The sequence below is a fragment of the Falco peregrinus genome, chromosome 1 (genome assembly GCF_023634155.1).
Source record: "Falco peregrinus isolate bFalPer1 chromosome 1, bFalPer1.pri, whole genome shotgun sequence".
Lineage (NCBI taxonomy): Eukaryota > Metazoa > Chordata > Aves > Falconiformes > Falconidae > Falco > Falco peregrinus.
Genome location: NC_073721.1, coordinates 39167357 through 39187362, shown reverse-complemented (window position 1 = coordinate 39187362; position 20006 = coordinate 39167357). Strand labels below are relative to the sequence as shown.

Genomic DNA, 20006 nt, shown 5'->3' with positions numbered 1-20006 from the left:
ATAAGCAATGAACTGTGTTGGATGTCAAATTACTTCTGTTGTAATTGAAGCTTCTTTCTTTCTTGCTCTAACTATGGGCAAGTCATCTCGCTTGGGTATGCCTCTGTTCCTTCCCAACATATTGCCTTCTTGGTCTCTCTGTGTGAAAAAAACACCTGCTTAAGCTATCACCTATTTTATACTCTGGAGAACTGGGGAATCTTAGGTGACAGTGAAATACTTTGATCTGTTACACTGACATGCTGACTTGCTGTTTTATCTCTGATGCTGTTATGGTTACCTGTATCATTTCCTCTCAAAGTCATCATTCTTCACTATCAGTTTTGCAGTATTTATCCAAGCCACCTTGATGTATACCTGTCTAATGACCATCCCCATCACTCCCCAATCTTTCATCCCATGCTAACAGTCTAGTTGTGAGATCAAAACTTTTGTTATTGCTAATCCCCAAATTGATTCAGCAGCGTTACTTGAAGAGAAAACACAAAGGCTTTTCTTCCTCTTAGTGTTTTACTACTTTTTAATATATGACAAAACAGATTTATTATGGAGCAGACAGGCAGCATTTAGCATTGCTAAACAGAAAAACACTTCCTAGTTTTGCCCTTTTATGCCCTGGTGAATAAAAAGCTCCTTTCCCTCAAACTGTTTCTGGTATGGACTAACACCACAGCAAAGATAAGTTTAGAACCTGCTAGGAACTTGTCTGGGCTAAGGGCAAAAAGCAAGGAAGGGCTGACAGAACTAGAGTTGCACTTTTCAGCTCCTTGCTATCAACTTGCAAATAGAAAGAGCTGAGAAAAAAAGGAAGGTCTTGGCGGGGGGATTTACAGCTCTTCTGTTTCACCACTCCTTGGCACATTGACCTCAGTATGGTACTCGGAGGAATCTCCTGAAGGCATCCAAGGTATTGGGGTTCTGTTGAAGGAGGGTCTGTTGCTGAAATTTTGATTATATATCATGAGAGATTCTGGAAGCAAAGGGCAAATATCAAACTGAGGCACTTTGAAGGTCATCCGTTTGGCTGCTTTCTCATAACCCCCGTAAGGCATGGCAGTCCTGACATAGAGGAATACATGGAGTTAGCAGACAGAGCATAGGTAAACAGCAGGACTGACAAAATAAATAATCAAAGTTATCAGGATTGTAAATTCTACCATGTTGCAGTTCACTGGGCAAAAAATCCTTCCCAAGAACATGTGTGTATCCATTGCCTGTGTACTAAGAAAGATTTTAAACCAACACCCTCCTCTCTGCTCCTGTGCACTTCCTTCACCCCTGTTGCATCAATCTCCATCAAGCCATACACCTTTCACACCTGTTGGTACCCTGTACATGTAGGAGGTAGGCTGCATTATTGCAGAAATGAGGGGGATTTGGGTTGGTCCTGGATACCGATGTCCTGAGGCTGTGGAAGTGGGTGGCAAAATTATACAGAGAGGTTAACAGAAAATTGTTGCTGCCCTAGAAATATTTGTAAAACTTTCAGTTCTTATCAGAAGCAGCAGAAATACCCTGATTCTTATCCAAAGTACTGTGAAGTATATGGCTTCTGATCGTAAGTTTTTTCCTGAAGCCTTGAATTTTAAATGGCTGCAATAATAGACAGTGGCAAGCTAAATCTCCCTGATCAATGGGGCAAGAATGAAAAGGGAATAGAATTAAAGTCCTCTTACTCAGCTATATAGCTTTTCTGTCCATAAGTTGAATTAAAATCTCTAGCTCTTAATGTACATTCTCTTTGTAGGCCTCCAAAACATTTAATCCACAGGAGACTATGCTAAGTGAAATGCAACTAAAACTTACTTACACTGCACAAGACAGGAGGACTGTGGCCAGAGTTATTGTGTTTTCTCCTGCTAAATAAACTGAACTGAATAGCCAAGAAGACTTACCGGTTAAAAGACTTGTAATGGGGGAAATCAGCTTTGGGACTATATGACAGTAAGTCAATTGTGAGCTGACTTTTGTCCTCAGGGCTGATACCCATTGCTCGTTCCCAGGGGGAGATATAAGTTTTAAATACAGTGATTTTTTTGCCTCCTGCCTTTCCATCTATAAAGAGAGAAAAGTAAAACGCTGTAGTTAGACGACGCTTCAAATACACTGCTTTTCTGTATTCTGCTATTGAAGTTGAGATACCAGCTTTTTTTCCAGATTCTGTAAATCCTAGATCAAGTCTGAGATTTTATGGTTAGATTTCTTTTTAAAAAGACTGTCTTACACCACTTGAATCCTTATCCACAAAAACAGGTGTACCACAGTCTTAGAGCCACTCATCCATGCATTTGCATTAGAGCATATATTTTAAAGCTAATTTTTCATTATTCTCTCTGGTTGCTCAAATAGAAAGTTCTTACCCCAAGAACCAATGTCCTTACACCGTCATCTCTCACTACTTCAAGGGAAGCCTTATAAAAGGCAAAATGCTATCTAATTTCATAATTTACTTCTCTCTTTTTCTGGCTGATCATAGCAGACGCAGCCTCTCCACATAAACCTCACTATCATCATCAGATGCAACAAACAAAGCCCTGATTGTAAACTCCAAAACTAGGCACAGACTTGGAAGTTGGCCCTAACTGACCAAAAACCTTTAACCATCAAATTTCAGGGCCTTGGGAACCCACAACCATCTTTACTAACCTTTTCCACAGTAATCTATTCTTGAATGTTCTAAAAGTACTATCTCCCTTGTCTCAGTATTTTCATAAATTGTCATGTTCTTTGTGATTACATGAACAGACATTCACATCTTCCCCATCCTGAACCAGGATGTTAGAGATAAGTCTGGCTGAAACACTTCAGTATGGCTAAAAGCAGTTTGGAAATATGATGGGGTATCTCTCTGGAAGTTAAAAACCTGTCAGTGACAGAGCTGCACTTTGCTGTTAAGTCAGATACTTGATTGCCAGTAATTTTAGGTTAGCTTCTGGATGCTTCCATTAAGTAGATGAGTTTAGACAAGAGTTTTCATTCTGTGTGCCTTTTTTTTTCTTTTTTTTTTTCTTTTTTGTTTCTGTTGTGTATAACACCACCTTCCTAATAATAGCATTGGATATGTAGCACACTTTTAAAATTCTTATCCTTCATAAACTTTAAAACTTCTGAGCAGTGGCTTGTGCTTAGCTTGATTAGGGCAGATGGGAATAATAGTTTAATGGAGTTAGATATTCTGGTGCTTTCAAGGTGCTACAATTTGTGTAGAAAACATAAATCCTTATGAAGTAAGTGGCAAAGACTGAACACTATTATTCTTATCTGAAACTTTCTTCTTTATCACACGTTCTTTGTCTTGCTGATTTTCTTCAAACCTTGCCAAATCCTGGGCTTTCCTGGTTTCACAGAATCACAGACATGTACAAGAATCTCATTTTCATTAAAAAAAACCAACAACAAAACAATTACCCCTATCTTTCTTTGTGAAGGACTTAAACTAAGTAGTTTAGAAGTAAAGTAATTGCTTAGGGTTGAAAAATAAAAGCAGTTGAGATCCATCTCTGCAGTAGAAGCTGTGGTATGATATTAATCCTCCTTCTCCCCACACACAGGAATAGGGTAACAATGGAGAAAAATCTCCTATAAGAAGATAGAGTATACACAGACTTCTTTTTCACAGGGATACCCAGAAATGTAAAAGTTGATTTTGATGTAAAATTCACATTCTTCCAGAATGTAAATGAAAAACCTTGGATTTTACAAGTCACTCATTCAGTCACTTAGGACAGTGGCTCCTGGTTCCCAATCAAGTTTTCTTTTTGTTGTAAAATCCCTTAGGGGCTGTTAAAAGAATGATTTCACCTGCTGATTCTCATACAAGAATGGTCCAGGCAAGGGAGGTGTTTCTGGTTCTTGCCTATGATTGAGCAACACAGAAGCATGCAAACAAAACTATCAAGATAAAGGCAGTTCAGCTTTTCTAAACTTCGCAATGGGACTTAGTTTGGAAGAATTCAAGTTCTAGTCAAATAATTTACTTGTCCATACGAGTAAGGTTGGCATGAGCTCTGACATCTTTAGCTATTTCTTGCAGAGAGATACTTGCCTTTCTCAGTACCGTCGCCTCCTTCTCTACCACTTCCAGCCGATTCCCCAGCATGCTCCCCTTCTCGGTCCCCAGGGCCTCCTTTGCTTCCAGGCCTAGGAGGAACAGTGGGATACTGGTGCTTACTGGAGCCGTGCTGCCCGGCTGTCACTCCTCCTACCATCCGCCCGTGGGCATAGCCACGAGTATCTTCCCCATAATGTCCTCCTGGTGGGATGAACTTCTGAAAGTGATCCTAGGGCACGAGAAAAGAGAGTAGGAATCCCTGTTACAGGACATGGTCCATTCATATTTGCAGGGTTAGGTCCCAGAACGTGAACTTCCAAGTCTCTGTGATCTGACCACTTTTGTGTCTCAGTTACAAAACCAGTGGCAGAACTTCATGCGAGTTATTCTCTATATTCAGTACAGGAGCAGTTGTAGAACAGCAGCAAGGGCAATGGAAGCACACCTTTTAATGGATACCTCAGAAGGGGATCTGTGTATTGTCCCCAAAAGTGATAAGTATGAATACAGGAGGAAGGGAAAGGAAGTACAGCTTTTGCCAGAGCAGGTAAAGGTCCAGACAGGGATACATTGGCCAACCTGTGGGAAAGCAAGCTGGACAAGAAATAGGAAGTGTTTTTATGTCAATGTTAAGATAGCCCAGCAAAGTCAGCTCAGTTATAGTGTGGGAGCTAAGTGTTACAGGGCACCAGAACAACAAGGTACCTGTGACAACATGAAAGCCTGGAAGATGACTGCCTGTATGTCTGTTTCCCGTACATATGAAGGTCTGCACGAAGAGGGGTGTTTGCACGTTGAGAAAGACTGAAGAGATAGCAGCCTAGGAAAATATGAAAGACTTCCTGGAGACCACAAGAGGAAAATGATAAAAAGGAAGAGTTTGTTTGTAGCAATATGTGCATTAATGAACTGAATCTAACCAGCAACAAGGCAAGAAAGAAATCTGTATCTGTCAGAAAAATCAAGTTGGTCTTATTTTCCAGGCCATCCGCTCTCCCCAGTCCAGGCTAGACAGCACAATCTGCACACCACATGCTGAAAGAGCAAACAGTCTGTGCAGGATTTATAGACCCTGTAGTGCCAGCACAAGGTCCAGTCTTTGCACACAGCAATTTTAATAAATACTTGTGTGGAACAGAAACTGCTATATTCGGAAAAATGTTTTATGTATTGATTGTAGGTGAGATCAAAGCTTGACTCCGATCAGATAAAAAAAAAAGTCTCTCGTGTATTACAGCCCACACAGCTGCATAATGCAAGTAACCTGGCTTATTCCTGTTGGACTAGGGGACCAGCTACAGATGCCCAAAGATGTAACAAATACAGCTGAAGTGAAGGAATCTGTGGTTCCTCATGCTGCAATTCTGCTTGTATGACTGACCTCAGGCAGTCATTGGTAGACAAGAGGGCCAACCTTAGAGCTGGCTCTCAAAGGGTTAAGGATTTCTCAGGGCTCTTACACCTAGTACAGTTTAGCAAAAAGAAGCTTTGCAGGCTGTAAACAGGCTTCCAAGGCCAGCTGTTAGATCAGCTAAAAATAGATGAGAAGTGAAAACCCCACAAGGCTCAAGGCAGAATTATCTAACCCTCTACTCCCTGTGTCTCCAGAAACAGTGTCCAGGGTTTCACAGCAGGTCACCAGGCTGCAACCCAGGCAGGCAGCCAGCTGCAGGCTGAAGTGGCAGAGCTGGTGCCCCCAGGGTCTTTAGGGACTGCCTGTCCTTCTCCTAGCTGTGGGGAATTCCCTTTTTAGGAACAGAGAAGATAATGTTCCGCTGAATGTCAGGAAGCACTGAGAGGGGAGAGGATTGTGAGCATTAAGCTGTACACAGGAGCTAGCAGGGCAATCTGTTCAGTTATGCATGGGAGCTCAGCAGCTGTAAAAAGGCAAACTGAAAAAAGGGTATTTTGAGGGCTAGGGGTCAGAATGAGGTTATTCTCAAAATGTTAAAATATATATATGCAAGGTTAATGCTTCTACTGATTTGCTCAGTAATTTCAAAATAGGATTTCCATCTGTTTGCCTTCAGGTTTCACCCATACAGTGTGCCCTTCCTGAGAATTAAATCCTTATTTCTCTTTTCCTCTGGTTACTTACATGCACTCTCTTGCAAAAAGAAAAAAGGTCACAAAACATCAGCATAACATGAGCTACAATAAAAAGGGCTGGTTTGATTTTGTGCATAGCAGTATTCAATGTGACCAAGAAGGGGCATCATTGTCATCTGGTATTACTTTAAATTGCGGTATTATCACTAAGCAGGAGTGAAATTTCTCTGAAACGTGTCTGCCTCAGGAAAGCCACACCTAAATCTTACTTAGCTGCAAATGAAATTAGTTTTGTCCCAGGCTAGTTCATGACTCTTCGTGGACCCAGTGGGAAAACATCCTATGTTCAGCAGACATCTCCATTCAGATAGGGAAGACCTATTTTCCATGCAATATCCCAGACTACTCACCAGCTAGAATAAAAATACAATTCTCATTAGTTTTGGACACCACAATATATTGTCTTCACTCAAATTAACAGGAGGCAAAGGCAAATTCATCTTTGTGAAGTCTTGAACCTCGGATTTAAATGAGCTGATTCTAAGACAGTGGAGCTCGGGAACGGCAGCCTCAGCCAGCAGTCTCGAGGTAGTCAAAGCTGGGTGGGTGCAGCTTTGTCTCTGGTACTTACAGCATGCCTCTGGCCCAGATGTTCAGAGTGAAATACACCTTACACTTGAGGGGAATGCATGTTCTTGGGCCACTGCTGACAGCATGTGGGGCTTTTATATATATGCGTATTCACATCACAAAGCCAACCTCTTCGTTAGGGCTGGTTGACCCTGGGGGTGGAAGTCCTAGGAGAGAAACTCAGGAGTGTCAAATGCGAAGGCTGCTAACCTTCCCTTGTTCACTCTGGGGGCAAATAACACTGCTCCTCCGTGGTAGAGTCTGCGCTGCCTGTGTGTTGCTGGAGGTAGTGGATGTTATCAGTCCCTTGCTGTTCCTAAATCCAGTCTAACAAGAGAACATTTGTGACAAGTTCATGTGATGTGTAGTCCCCTGGGCTAGCTAAAAAAATTGGGCTCATGTCTTTGAAGTCCTTAGTGCTGGCAAGAGCCTGATCCTACAGTCTGAGTGCCTAGATGGGTGAATTCTAAATTCTTTAGAGCTACTGCATGTGTCTCATGAAAAATAGATAATGAAAGATGATCCAACTAATGGAGCTGAGATCTCTAAGTACCTCAAGGCCCTTGACGTCACTGCAGGCAGTCCCCAGGAGGAGACACTGTGTGCTCCCCGTCAGCTCCTTGCTGTGCCCTAAAGAGAATGATTGAGGCCACCAAATGTGTTTCTATTTCCACCTCACTGATAAAGAGCTTCCCAAAGGTTTGATGCCTATGTGGTTACTAACACTTCTGAAGTTACTGTGACTGTGTCCTCTCAGTGGCAGCCACTCAAACGCTCCTTCATGGTGGGATGGGAGATTTAAAATTCAGACACTTGGAGAGTCTCCTAGACTGCCTGCTGTTTTTATCCAAGTGTGTGCCTCCATCCTTAATTTGCAGTTGCATTGCCTTAAACCTATGATTCACTTTAAAAAAAGGGATGATAATAAAAAGTAACCTCAGCTGTTACAGTGTCTTAATTTTTTTTGAACAGGCTCCCCCAAGAGGCACAGCAGGCTGAGCTCCTGCTTTGTGTTTTGACATGTACTTCTGACTTGCTGTTTAATCTTAGGCAAATTATTTTTCACCTCTGTGCCTGAATTTACCCATCTAAATAATGGGAATTTTTATCTAATACTACCCAAAATTATTTATTTCTTACTTGTATATTTTAGATCATCCTTGCCACATTTTCTTTGTGAATGAAAGAAACTGAGTTTCAAAATTTTGGTCCAGTTTTCTCATAGTGCTCCAACAAACTGCCATGAAAAATAAAAGGCTCTTCCTCTCTGTCATTCTGCTGTTTCCACATCAGTTACTTCTTGAGTAAGAAGGCATCAGACTTATTGTTCGCTCCTATACAGCTTTGAGTATAGTCAGGACATCTAGGTCATCTGCACCAATCCAACTCCAGCACAGCAAGGCTCATTTTGTTAGACAAGTACATCTCAGCTGGCTCACTTCACTTAGGTCATAACCTGAGCCTCTCTTGTATCTCAGCTTGCAGTTATCCTGTAACATTTGTTCAAGAGGTTTAATATCCCCTGCAGAGCAGACTTCCTAGAAAGAATGCTTTTCCTACCATTTTCCATTTAACCCTACGTCCAGTGATCTTGACTGGCATTCTTCTAAGCATATTAACAGGCAGACAGAGCCATAAGTGCGTGCTTGTGCATTTAACCAAGTAGCTGCATGATAACATCTCTCTTCCTCTGTCCTTATGCTTTCCTTCACACACTGAATCACGTCTGGCTACTTAGCAGGTTAAGATCTCTGAGGCAGGTTGGTTGTATACTTCTGTCCACTCTGAAGCACCACTTTTGGTGGTGTAACATAACCACTTCCATTTTCTTCTTGCCATTTCTGCTTAGTCCTCTGAGTTCTTGTTCAGCAGCAAAAGGAATACAGGGTAACTCCTGCCAACTATCCAGGAGAAGAGTAACCCAATTCTTTAACCCTTTTTCACTTAAGTTCTGTTTTGCAATTGGTATATTAACTTTTCTGAAGAGACCTCTTGGCCTGAAGTCCAGCAGAAATTACTCGCCAACACATGTTCAGCTCGTTTTCATACAAGCATTGCCAAGATGTGGAAACTGCATTTATTTTAACTTGTGGGTGAATCTGAGAAAGTGTCAAGGTGGTTTTTTTTTCCTTTGTGGGTCTGGGGTTTTTTTGATGTACTACTGCTGATAATTGTCTGCTCAGATATTGGTTATTCCACCTTCGTAATGGTTTTCATTTAAGATGTGGTAGGTAAAGCAGAAAGAGGGGGAAAAAAAAAAAAAAAAAAAGGAGACAAATTAAGTCTTTCTATAAACTGTCTCCTGCATGTAAATCCAAACATGTAAATCCAAATCAGGTCACAGGTTATTACTAGCAGAGAGACTATTTTTAAGGATCCTCACTGGAAGAAAAACAGCATAACAGCAACACACAAAAAGTGTAACTATGGCTTTGTTTTCAGTTTCCACTTGATGATAGTAAGAAGGTGTTACACAGAAGTTGCCAAGCGGAGGTGGGACCTTGAAAAGAGTTAGGGCAATAATGAGTGGGGCTGTAAGGCTAAGAAACATAGTTTTGCATTACCTAGATGTGTTTGAGGCCAAACAGATTTAGCGTTACGAAGTAGAGAAAAGGTCTGTGAATTGCTGATTTATTAATTGCTGAACAGTGAAGTGGGATTTAGGAGACCCAGAGATAAGACTGAGACTCTTTCTATGATTCTGGGTGATTTGTTAATCTTCCCCACGGTTCATTTTCACCATTAAAAAATATAGTAAATTCCCTCATGGTATCATTGGTCAGATGCTACAGTAATAGAGCACATAGCAAGACAGGGTTTCATTGTGGTCTTTAGTCAGTAGCAATTCTGCAGATAGCAAATTGCATTCTGCAGCTCCACAGTGAGGTTGATAATACCCTCCAAGACATGGAGAGAACCACAATTCCCATGACACAGTGGCACAGCCTGGGCTGAGAAAAATAAATCCTTCTTCTGATTTACTAGACAGGGCTCTACAGAGCCCAGCTTCTCCAGCACAGCACTAAACAAGGAGGATGTCACATGAACTCTCCCTGTTTGGCAGGATATCACTGTGCTACAAGTGTCAGACTCGGCCCTCACTAAAAACATACCCTTGTACTGTATATTTGCAAGAGAAGAGGATCACAGTATTGAAAACAGCTATACAGTAGGGAGTGCATTTCATTTTGCTCATATTGGGAATGGTCAGTCTTTTTGACTGTGGATGGAGCTGCAGCAGTGATAGTGGCAGGTGTTCACTTTTGCATGAAGATGTCTGATATTCATGCACACACAGAATATATGTTTTCTCCACTAAAAGTAAGGAGAGTGATCTGATTGTTCAGTGTGGTGGTTTGGCTGGAGGAGGAGGAGGAGAGAAGCAGGAGGGTGGATTGATGACACGTGACTGCCGAGATCTTCTCCCTTGTGTGGTTGATAGCTACAGCACGGGCTATTCTGGGACCCCTTACATGGTTTGGATTTATTTTTAATAACCTTTCTCTTTCTGTGTTTTTATATTACATTACCTTGCTGTTAAACTTTTTGGGAGGGGAAAGAAACAATCTGTACTCCATCCCAGACCTTTCTTGCCCTGCTTTGCTAAGTGTGTCCTGAGAATATTCTAAGACAGTTAAGAAATCTATGGTGTAAAAGCAGAAAACACACCACCAGCTTTAAATCCCATTACTGTCCCACAGCCTTAAAGGCACAAAGACTTCTTTGGGATGATGAGCAAAGGATGTAAAAATTAAATGAGAGGGGGAAGTAAATGGAAGTAGGAGTAGGAATTCTTTGCCATTATCTTCTTCCCACATTTCCTTTTTTCTTTAAGCCTTGTTTTCTTCATCTGCCTTTGAGCAGAGACAGGAGCAAGAAAGGAAAGAAACAGAAAGCTAATAAAATATTGCAGTCAAAAGGGCTTTTGATGAAAGTTATTTGGTGCTAAGGTCAGGTATTGTGCAGAAGGTCTGGAAGATAACAGTGAGCCACAGATCTGTTGGCTTTACCTGTCCAAGAGTAACCCGCTTTCCGAGAGAATGGCTCTGTTGCTGTGGTCACTCTGCTTTTCTTCTCACTGCTCTGAGTGCCAGCAAAGGTGCTAACTCATGCGGGCTGTGGTGATGAGAGCAGTTATCCATGGAAGCAGTGGATGCAGCCTGGCAGAGTCCTTGCACAGAGCACACAGGGCAGCCAGCAAATGTTAACAATTGTGTTTGTGATCCTGCTAAGCTAGCCCTGAGCGAGGGCTCTAGGGCAGACCGAACTCTTCCCGCACTGACCAATGGACATTTGTTATCTGTACCGTGGAGGATTTTAAAGCAGAGTACCAGCTGCCGTTTGGAGACCATGCCATTGTTCTCATATAGCAAAGCCATAAAGAAAATGCTAGGCTTGTTAGGGTCTAGTGTAAGCCCCAAATAAATTTCTCCACAGCACAGTATCTTACAGTTTTGCTCAAAGAGCTTGGTAGCAGGGATGTTCTTACAGAAGGAGAGATTCACTACAGAAAGGGTATGGAGAGAAAGTCAGGCATGGATGAATAAACGAAGTAAGAAAAACAGCTAACAAAAAAGAAGCAATTGTAATCAGCCTCTGTAATGTCAATCTTGGAGGGACTCTGTGCATGTCTAGTTTGTCACAGCTCATTCGCTTTGAATTTCTATGATTGAACACCCTTAAGTGACACTCTCAAAATTTTGAAAGTTTGGACTTCAGCCTGTTTATTCCCCCACCTTATTATTTTCTCACTCCTCCTCACTGCAGCAGACTCTGACATACGAACTTGGCCCTTGTATGTTTTAGAAGCTCTGAGATTGCTGAGCATTTATAAAAACAGCTTGCATTTCTCTAGAATTTTCATCTGAAGAGTCCAAAGTTCAACACATCATTCGTTGTCACATCCTTTCTAGGAGATAGCTCAGTGAAGAGATGAACTACCTAAAGCACAGAGATGAAGAAACTGCCTGAAGTCTAACAACACTGGATATGCTTGCTGTATCTCTGGTCTGTCATCTCAGATCTGTGATCTGACCTACTGTTGTAATTTTAATGACCTTTTTTTTTCCAGGCATCTTTCCACATCCTTCTTCCCAAATTGTCATTTTCAGAACTGAACTGCAAAGATTTACTTACTGCTGCTTTTGAAAACATAAGAGGGCTAAAACATAGTGTGTTTTTGTTTGGCAGAATATTTTCTTCAGCTTGACTTACATTATTTTGCTTGAGTTTCCTCATAGATGCCATGAAGGCATAAAATGACACCAAATAACTTTTGAAGAACATCAGAAGATGAAATGCTACATCAAAATGCATATGAACCTGAAACATTTTCTATTTGTTTTACTGAACTGCTGACAATCATGTGAAAGGAGATTTTAATTTGCAAAAGTTTAAGTAACTTCAGAAGACTTTACACCAGCAACTAACTGTGGAAAGAAGTTCAAAGATTAAACAACAGTACTACCTCATGGGAAAAGTTAAAAAAAGAATGTCTGAATTTATTCATCATAACTGATAGGAAAATACTTTAGAAGAAAACAAATATAGCTTCTAGTAAATAAACTGAAGGTATTGCAGTGTCAGGGTAGATGTTCCTGTCTGAATTTTCATTTATGGAACCTCTTGCAGAAATGAGCAGAGTTTTCTTCCCAGCAGGAAACGTAAAAGCATATCCTAGGCTAAAAAGAGAACTGTACCTACTGGAGCTGAAGTCAGACCTGGATGGATCATTTCCATCTTGCAAAGAAGAAATGGAACAGATAAAAAACCAATTAGTCCTGCCCTGTGCAGCTCTGAACACCTGCCAAACATGCAGTCTTCCCTCATCACTCAGTGCCGAATTTTCTCATGCTTCTGCATGTGTGATACCAAGTATTTGCCAAAGGAAACTAATGCTGCTGCCAACAGGAAATAAAACTTATGTGTTTATATAATTTTGGCTTTTTCCTGCACTACTTTGCTGTTAGATTCCCCAGACCATGCACATACAGAGGAGAGCTTGGGCACACTCACATTTCTGTTACCCCTGGGTGCATGGAGTAACTTTTCATCTCCAACCTACCACAGAGTTGTCGGTGAAGGCATCAGGGTTATTCTCATAAATGAACTTCTCCACCCTCAGCTGACGTAATTTGAACATCTTGGATCCTTTGTTTGTGAGGAGAGAAAGCTCTTCTAGCATCACATCTCTGGGGATGCTGATCTTCTTCCCCAAGTTCAGCTTCGACACCTCTTGTGGCATGACTACAAAACATATGAAATGAGATGCTTTAGGAAGTGCTTTGGTCCAAGTCTCTTGTCCATTGCTTCCCAGCATCAGTAGTGACTTCTAAACTGCCAAATTCTCTTCTAAATTAAGTTTTTAGGAAATAACCTAGGCACCAAACTTTTACATTGATAACCCTTTGGATATAGATGGGTGGAATTTATTCTGGATTTCAAGGCAGATCTGCGCAGAGAATAGTTGCATAAGGGTGGGGCTGGTTGCATGTGTCCCACATCTGAAGCACCTCAGTCAGTGCAGCAGGATTCCTTGGTACTGCCTCAAAATGCATCACTACCTTTTCTGGTTACTGCCCTACGCTTGCCTTCCCTTCTCTGGAATTAGGTGAGTGGCAGTCAGCTCTTTGGACTGGGCTGACATATAATAAATAAAGACGACTGTGGTGTGCTGTGGTTTAAATATTGTCCTGAAACCATGGCAAGATTCCATTTTATTATATCTGTTTGTTTGTTTGTTTTAAGGAGGTTTTTTAAAGGGAAAAGTAGTTGAAGTTCTCTTGAAGTCTTAATACACTGGCTACTCGGTAAGTCCTTTTCCGTTTAATGTGGTACCACCAACTGTCCATCAAAGCAATGGATTCAAACATTTTCAGTGTAAAAATCTTGCAGAAATGCAATTAAAGCTTTTCATTCAGAAACAAGCAACTTTTCCTAGGCTTTCTTTTTTCTGTGTTAAGCAAGGTTAAGAGCACTTACCACGTCTACATCTCATTTACAACACAGAATGAATCTTCATCCTTAAACTGGTATAAAATTTGTATAAGCCCTTTCATTTTATTAGACATTCTCTGAAGAAATTGTATTTTTTTTATGCAAGCTAATATATAGCACTATTTCCTAGCACAGGAAGAAATGCCCTTTAACTGAAAATTGGGGGTTTACTTACTTGTTTACTTGAATAAAAGATTAGGAACAAACAGAAAAATAGATACTTGAACCTCAGCAAAAAAGTTTCTACAGCCCTTTTTGGAGGCTGAAAAAGGGACAGCACTGAATTATTACTGTTCAAAACCTCTAAAAACCTTCCTCATGCTGTCAGAAGTAAAAAGGATATCACAGTTAATTAAAAGTCACCCTACCCAATGCATAGATACTCTGTAGAAAGAAAAAGTCCCAAGTTATACCTGCTGAATAACCCCCTCTAAGAGACTTTGACTTTTTCAACTGATGAGTGCTGGAATCAAAGGAATTATCTCGTATGGAGAAAAACAAATTAGAGACAAAGGTTATAAGAGAGAGAACAACATAGAATATAACTAGGCACTGCAATATTGATAACCGTAAAAGATCATGTTTTCTTCCCATTCATACTGGTGTGCATCCAAATTAATGCTGCAGGGGAACATGGGTTTACAAAGTGTAATCTAGGTCAGGATTTGACCTGAGTGTGTGTGCAATGCTTTTAAACAGTAAATTAGAATATGTAATGTGGTTGAAGGCTGAGCTTTAGCAATATTTGTGGCTCTGCCTCCTGGTATGTTCACTGTATGTCTTGCCGTGGGAATTTGGTCAGATAGGGTGTGAAATTTTAAAGGCTGAAATTCGGGTTGAAATCCAAACAGTTTTGTGTGCAGTTTTGCATATCTTACCTTCGTGTGTCAGCTTCCCAATGAGTTTAGTGGACTTTTTCCTTTTAACAGGAGCAGGAGTCCCTGCAAGGGGCATTCCCACAAAGGGTTCTCTGCTTTGCTCTAAACACACAAGGAAATGGAGAATGAAACACTGGAAAGGTATTTCTTGCCTCTCTTTTAGTTGCCATCTACAGTTAAGAGTTACACAGCCTTTATTTCACACACAGGTTCTTCTCTATCCCTTCCATGTGAAGGAGCTAGTGAGTGGCATCATCCCATACAGAATATCAGCAGGCCATTGTGGTGTTCTCTGGAGACTTAGCGTTATGACACAGAACACGGCAGCAGATCACAGCAGAAGCATTGCCAAGGTGCCATATAGCATTGTCATCCAAAACAGGCATTTTAATTGCAATATGGCAGTTTCCCAGCACCCCTATGTGCCACAGTAGTACTCTTACCATCTTGTGCTGCAGTAACAGAATATCAGTTTGAAAATTTTCTCTTATCATACTGTATTACAATACCATGCAGTTATCATTAGAAGGTAATATGTATTTTTGTATAAAAATTTTAGGTCTGTCCATGAGTTATTAGGGAGCATTTTGAATGATGTGCAGGTTTGGTTTGGATATTTAGATAGTCCTAGTAGAATTAGAATAGGTATTCATAAAACCACTAGGCTGCAAGTTCGGGGCGTGGGGAAAAAAACCCAACCCAAAACCCTAAGTAATTCCGTCTTTTATTACTGCTACTGTTTTGTTACAGAAAGGCTGGAGGAAGAAGGCAGAGGCAATTTGTTAAAAGAAAAGTTGTCCACCCAATTTGTTTGAAGTCAGTTGCACCTGTATCTTATGTATTGATCTTATACCATATAATTTTGGAGGGGCAGGAGGGGAGGAGGGAGACTTCTTCTGGTACAGTGTTCCCCATCTCTGTCCCCAGCTAGGATGAGAGATCTGTACTGCAAAGTCTTGGAAAATTAGGAGAAATCTCAGCAATTCCACTTCAGGCAGCTTCTCAGAGTCCTTCTTGGGGGTTATCACACATAATGTAAGTAGAGTAAATGTTTTGCTTTCACCTCATCCCTGTCCATGCCCAAACAACACACCATATAGGGGGACAGATCCTCACCTGATACAATACAAAGAAAAATGAGCAAAGACCCATTGGCTGCAGCAGTAGCGATAACTAACTTCCTCTGTCCTTGTGATTGTTGCGCTTTAGTTGCTTAAAATTTCAGAACTGAAAACATTGAACTGTGGGTTATATTTTAAAACTATCAAGCAAACAGCTACAAGTGTGTACACAGTCCTTGTTGTGATCAAGACATTTTTATCTCCTATGTATTTTGCAGTTTTATTCCACTGTTGCTCCTTTTGCAACATGATTTTCATGTGATGAGGTGGACATAACTCTAAAAGAAGCCCAGCCACAGCAAACCAGCTTCAACCACATTGGCAGATACTCTCTTGGATTAGTTTTTCTTTCAGATTTCCAAGCTTTTCTTTTTATTGAGATGCTGCCTATGTAGTTCACGTCATAGAAGAGCCCATCCTGGTGTATTCCCAAAGCAAGCGTGAGCAGGTGCAGCCATAAAGCATGCACTGCACATTCTCCTCAAGCAGCCGGACATCTGCTTGGCTATATAAAAGAAGCAGGCCCTGCTTGACAGGAAAGGGGTGATGCTGCCAGAAGGCAGGGGGGGTGGGAAGTTATGGCCCATCTGATGGGTCATAAGACTGGCAAAACAGAGGGAAATCATCTATATGCCTCAAACATGGACTCCCTGGGGCAAGGCAGAAAGGGCTGGCCCTGGTGGGGCACTGTGCTCCTCTAACACACCCATTCTCGAGGAGCAAGAAGGGCAAGTCCATCCCATTCAGCTGTCTTCCTTTATTAATCCAGCAGGATTGGGGAGTGGAGAACCTGCTGCATGCAATTGGTCTAGCGTAAGGAAAGGGGCAGCAGTCTTTCACTATGGACAGAGTCCAGGGCTACTCTGGGACTACTGCTCCTTCAGCTACCCCACTGCAGGGAGGCTGCTGGAGCCTCAGTCCCCATCCTCCCCACTATCCCATACGTAAAGCCAGGGCCACAATCATCCTTGTCTCCCCTGAGCTATATCCCTCGGTTCAGTTCCTGTCTTCTTCTGCATCAGTCTTTGCAGCAGTCATTTCCTTGGTTTTGCTGCAAAGCAAACCAGTCTTTTCCCTCTCCAGCACCTGCTCTAAACTGCCCGGTCAACTCACCTCAAGCTTGCAGTGCCAGGCTCAGACCAGCTCAAGCGCCTGCCTCAGAGCTCGGCAGTGGGCTGCTTCCTCCCAGCCTGTCTCTGGGTGCTGCTGGGGAGCCTTGTCCAGCAGCCCAGCTCACCCAGGGTGCCTGCGCGCCCGCAAGTTCTGCCCAGCACAAAGTGCTGATGCGAAGTGCTGTGAATTTGACTCCTGAAGGCTGCTCACACAGGCATCCTGTGGTTATTAATAGCCAAAGGCCCAGAGGGCAGAGTCTCAGATAGCACTGCCACCAGCCCCTTGGAGAGGGAAAGGAAAAGGTTGCTCCTCAGGCCTTCTGCAGTCACTGCCTCAGTTCCCAGGAAGACCAGGCCCTCCATAGGTGCCTCTCATCTTCCTCCTCTCTGTTCAAATCAACATGCTGTTCCCCTTCATCCTTTATTGCATTTTAATGCAATTCATAAAACCTTCTCAGTATCCTGTTTATCAGTAATGCCTCTAAGGCTCTCTTGGGTCTTGCTCTGTTTAAATCCCTCTTCTGCCTCCTCCTCACTCCATCATTCAACCCAGTGTCCTCTACGTTCTCATATAGAATTCCTAAAATGCCGGGCATTCAAATAATACATCAGAAAGCACAGAAGAAAAATAATTGTATGCATGAAGCAAGATGTAGTAGGAAAACCACAAAGTCTAGAAAGCTATTTACAGAATTCTAGGAGGTAGCTGTGTGATGTGTATGGGAAACCCAGCAGAATCAAACAGCAAGGAAACTAATTTCCTGACTCCTGACAGAAATAGGGTTGATTGCCTGCACTTGGTGCAGCTTTGCATATGCAAATTACTCCCCTTCTTTAGCTCCTGTTCATTATGAGGTGACTCTCTGTTTCCCACTCCCCATACCCAGTTTGGTTCTGGTTCTAGGATGAAGGGAGCATATCTCATTTTACTGATTACTCAAAGATGCACATGCCTTTCATCTTCTTTGTAAAGCAGAAATCGTACAGAAAACATTGTCATCCTATTTCACATTGGACCAAAATAATTTTTTCTACTGAATAAACCTAGAGCCTGGTAGGGGGAAAAAACCTGAAACACAGCTGTGATTGTAGTAGAAAATCATCTCTGCAGAGAACTGCAAGCAAAGTTGCTATAAAGGAACACCAGGAGATAGTTGCTTTCCCTTTTCCCTAGATTGTGCAGTTGGTTTTGCCTGCACCAAATGCGTATAAAACTTCCTAGTGTGATAAATGGGTTGAAAACACAAGGCATTAACCCCCAGTACTGTCTGGAAGATCATTTGTAAAAGTGCTGTTAATATACCTATGGGCAATAATCCGCCTTTATACCCTGCTTGTAGATGGCAATCTCCTGCCTGAAGTTTCCCATTTTCCTCTTGCTTGCATCCATATAACAACTATGTATACTTCATATTATGCCTATAGCACAGATCATAATTTTTCTCCCTCATTCCTGTCTGCTGTAACACTGTGCTGTAAGCTTTCCACTATCCAAAGGAGTTCTGCGTCCTTGACTGAGCCCAGCAGATACACTGGAACGACGTCCAACCTGGATCCTGCCCCCACACTCCGGAGTAACTGCCCAGAACTGTGCCGCTGTAAAACAGGTGTAGGGATAGCACAACTGAACTGTAAACACACTCTGTCTGCTCTGGGCACTATCACAGAGCTTTCTGCCTGCTGAAGGCATTTACATCTGCACAAAGCTGGAGAGCATCAAATACTAGTCACAACTGACCATCTGTCCGTAATTCTCACCTACTCTGCACAAGTGCAGGTGGCCACAGAGGAGCAGGTCTCTTGGTATTGGCCAAGCCCTACTCACTGCAGGTTGTACGGTGAGTAGTACTTTGTTGCCACATTTATTTCTCTTGGATTGGTTTAGCACAGTGCTGAGCATTTGCCCAGAGTGCCCAGTGCCTGCTGTGAAGTCCAGTTGTGCTCTTTGGGGTGCTGCTCTCCTATTCAAGTTCTCTGTCGTCTAAATGCTATTGAACAAGGGAGCTATTGCCTGTCACAAGGGGATGGCATGTGGTGGGGGGCATAGTGAGAACAGACACGGTGTGCTGCTATATTGCTTAAAATCAGCAGCCCTTTGCCTCTCCCTTTGCAAAGGCATGAGGTACAGTTACCTCTTAATTTTAAGAAGTTTCTAGCTCCATTTGGATAGTCATCTAAGAAATGAATGTGATTTATACTGTGGGGTGAGAAGCTGAGAAATGCAGCTACCACTATATGGCACCCTCTTGCAGTCACTAGAGAGTGATGCTGCATTCTGCCTCCTCTCTACTTGCTTCAAGAAGCTGTTTTCAGACCAATTTATAGCTGTTGTATTATTTCTCCAGTCATCTCCTGTGCTTTCCCAAGCACAAGTTACACCTCAGGGGAACACTTTGTGCCAGATAGAGGAACAGTTTGTGCCAGATGGATATCATGTGGAAACCTGCTGGATTTTGAGGCATGGTGTAGCTCCAAAAGGCCACGTAGCAAGGAAGTATGTGGTTGCTCTTCCCTGCCACAAACATGACCCACTGCTCCTCTGCTTCCTCCCACCCCAAGGGTTCACTGCTTCCTCCCACCCTAGGGGTTCGAAGCTGCAGGGAGACAGAAGCTGAGCAGGGTGGAAGGGGGGAGAGTGCCCCATGGCTAGCTGGTAATTGGAGGTGAGCAGGAAACGAATGTGAGCCATCTTAAAAAACTCAAGAGACATACTAGAGAAAAGCAATAGCAAGGAGTTGAAGAGAAGGCATGTCTAGCATGGTATGTGAGGATCTCAATCAGTATATGAGCAGGCATGCCCAGCAGTTAGGACCAGGAATAAGGCACTGACAGCAATTCAGGGTGAGCCAACTCCAGGAGACCAGACTCCTCTGTGGTTCCCCAGCCTAAAGGGCAAGAGGCAAGCAGGCTTAGGGAAGGCCAAGGACCCTGAAGTCCAGCTTCAAGGCCTGATGGGAACTGTGGTCTGATGGGAACAAAACCTTTGTACACCAAGTCAAGGTCTCATCTGAGAGGTAGGCAGGGTGGTGAGGAACTGGAAATGAGAGAGGTTGAGCAGACATATGAAGGAAAGTAAACTACAAGTAGAGAGTACAGGGCAGGATCTTTATCCAGGGCTCAAAAGTAGTATCTGGAAGCTGAAATGATCACATGGGGTGATTCTTTTATT

At 42.3% G+C, this 20006-nt stretch overlaps 1 protein-coding gene across 2 annotated transcripts; it reads right to left on the bottom strand.

Moving 5' to 3' along the window:
• Positions 1-505: 505 nt before the first annotated feature.
• On the bottom strand, positions 506-16987 carry MYOZ1 (myozenin 1). 2 transcript variants are annotated; one of them, XM_005229737.2, is made up of 6 exons: positions 16839-16987; positions 14605-14706; positions 12795-12976; positions 4046-4280; positions 1896-2055; positions 506-1059 (listed from the first exon to the last, which is right to left on the bottom strand). In XM_005229737.2, the coding sequence occupies exons 2-6, from the start codon at positions 14678-14680 to the stop codon at positions 828-830; spliced, it is 885 nt and encodes a 294-aa protein (XP_005229794.1). In that variant the 5' UTR covers positions 14681-14706; positions 16839-16987; the 3' UTR covers positions 506-827. The 2 variants fall into 2 exon arrangements, with proteins under 2 accessions (XP_005229794.1, XP_005229795.1); XM_005229738.3 differs by lacking the exon at positions 14605-14706.
• Between the last annotated feature and the right edge of the window lie 3019 nt (positions 16988-20006).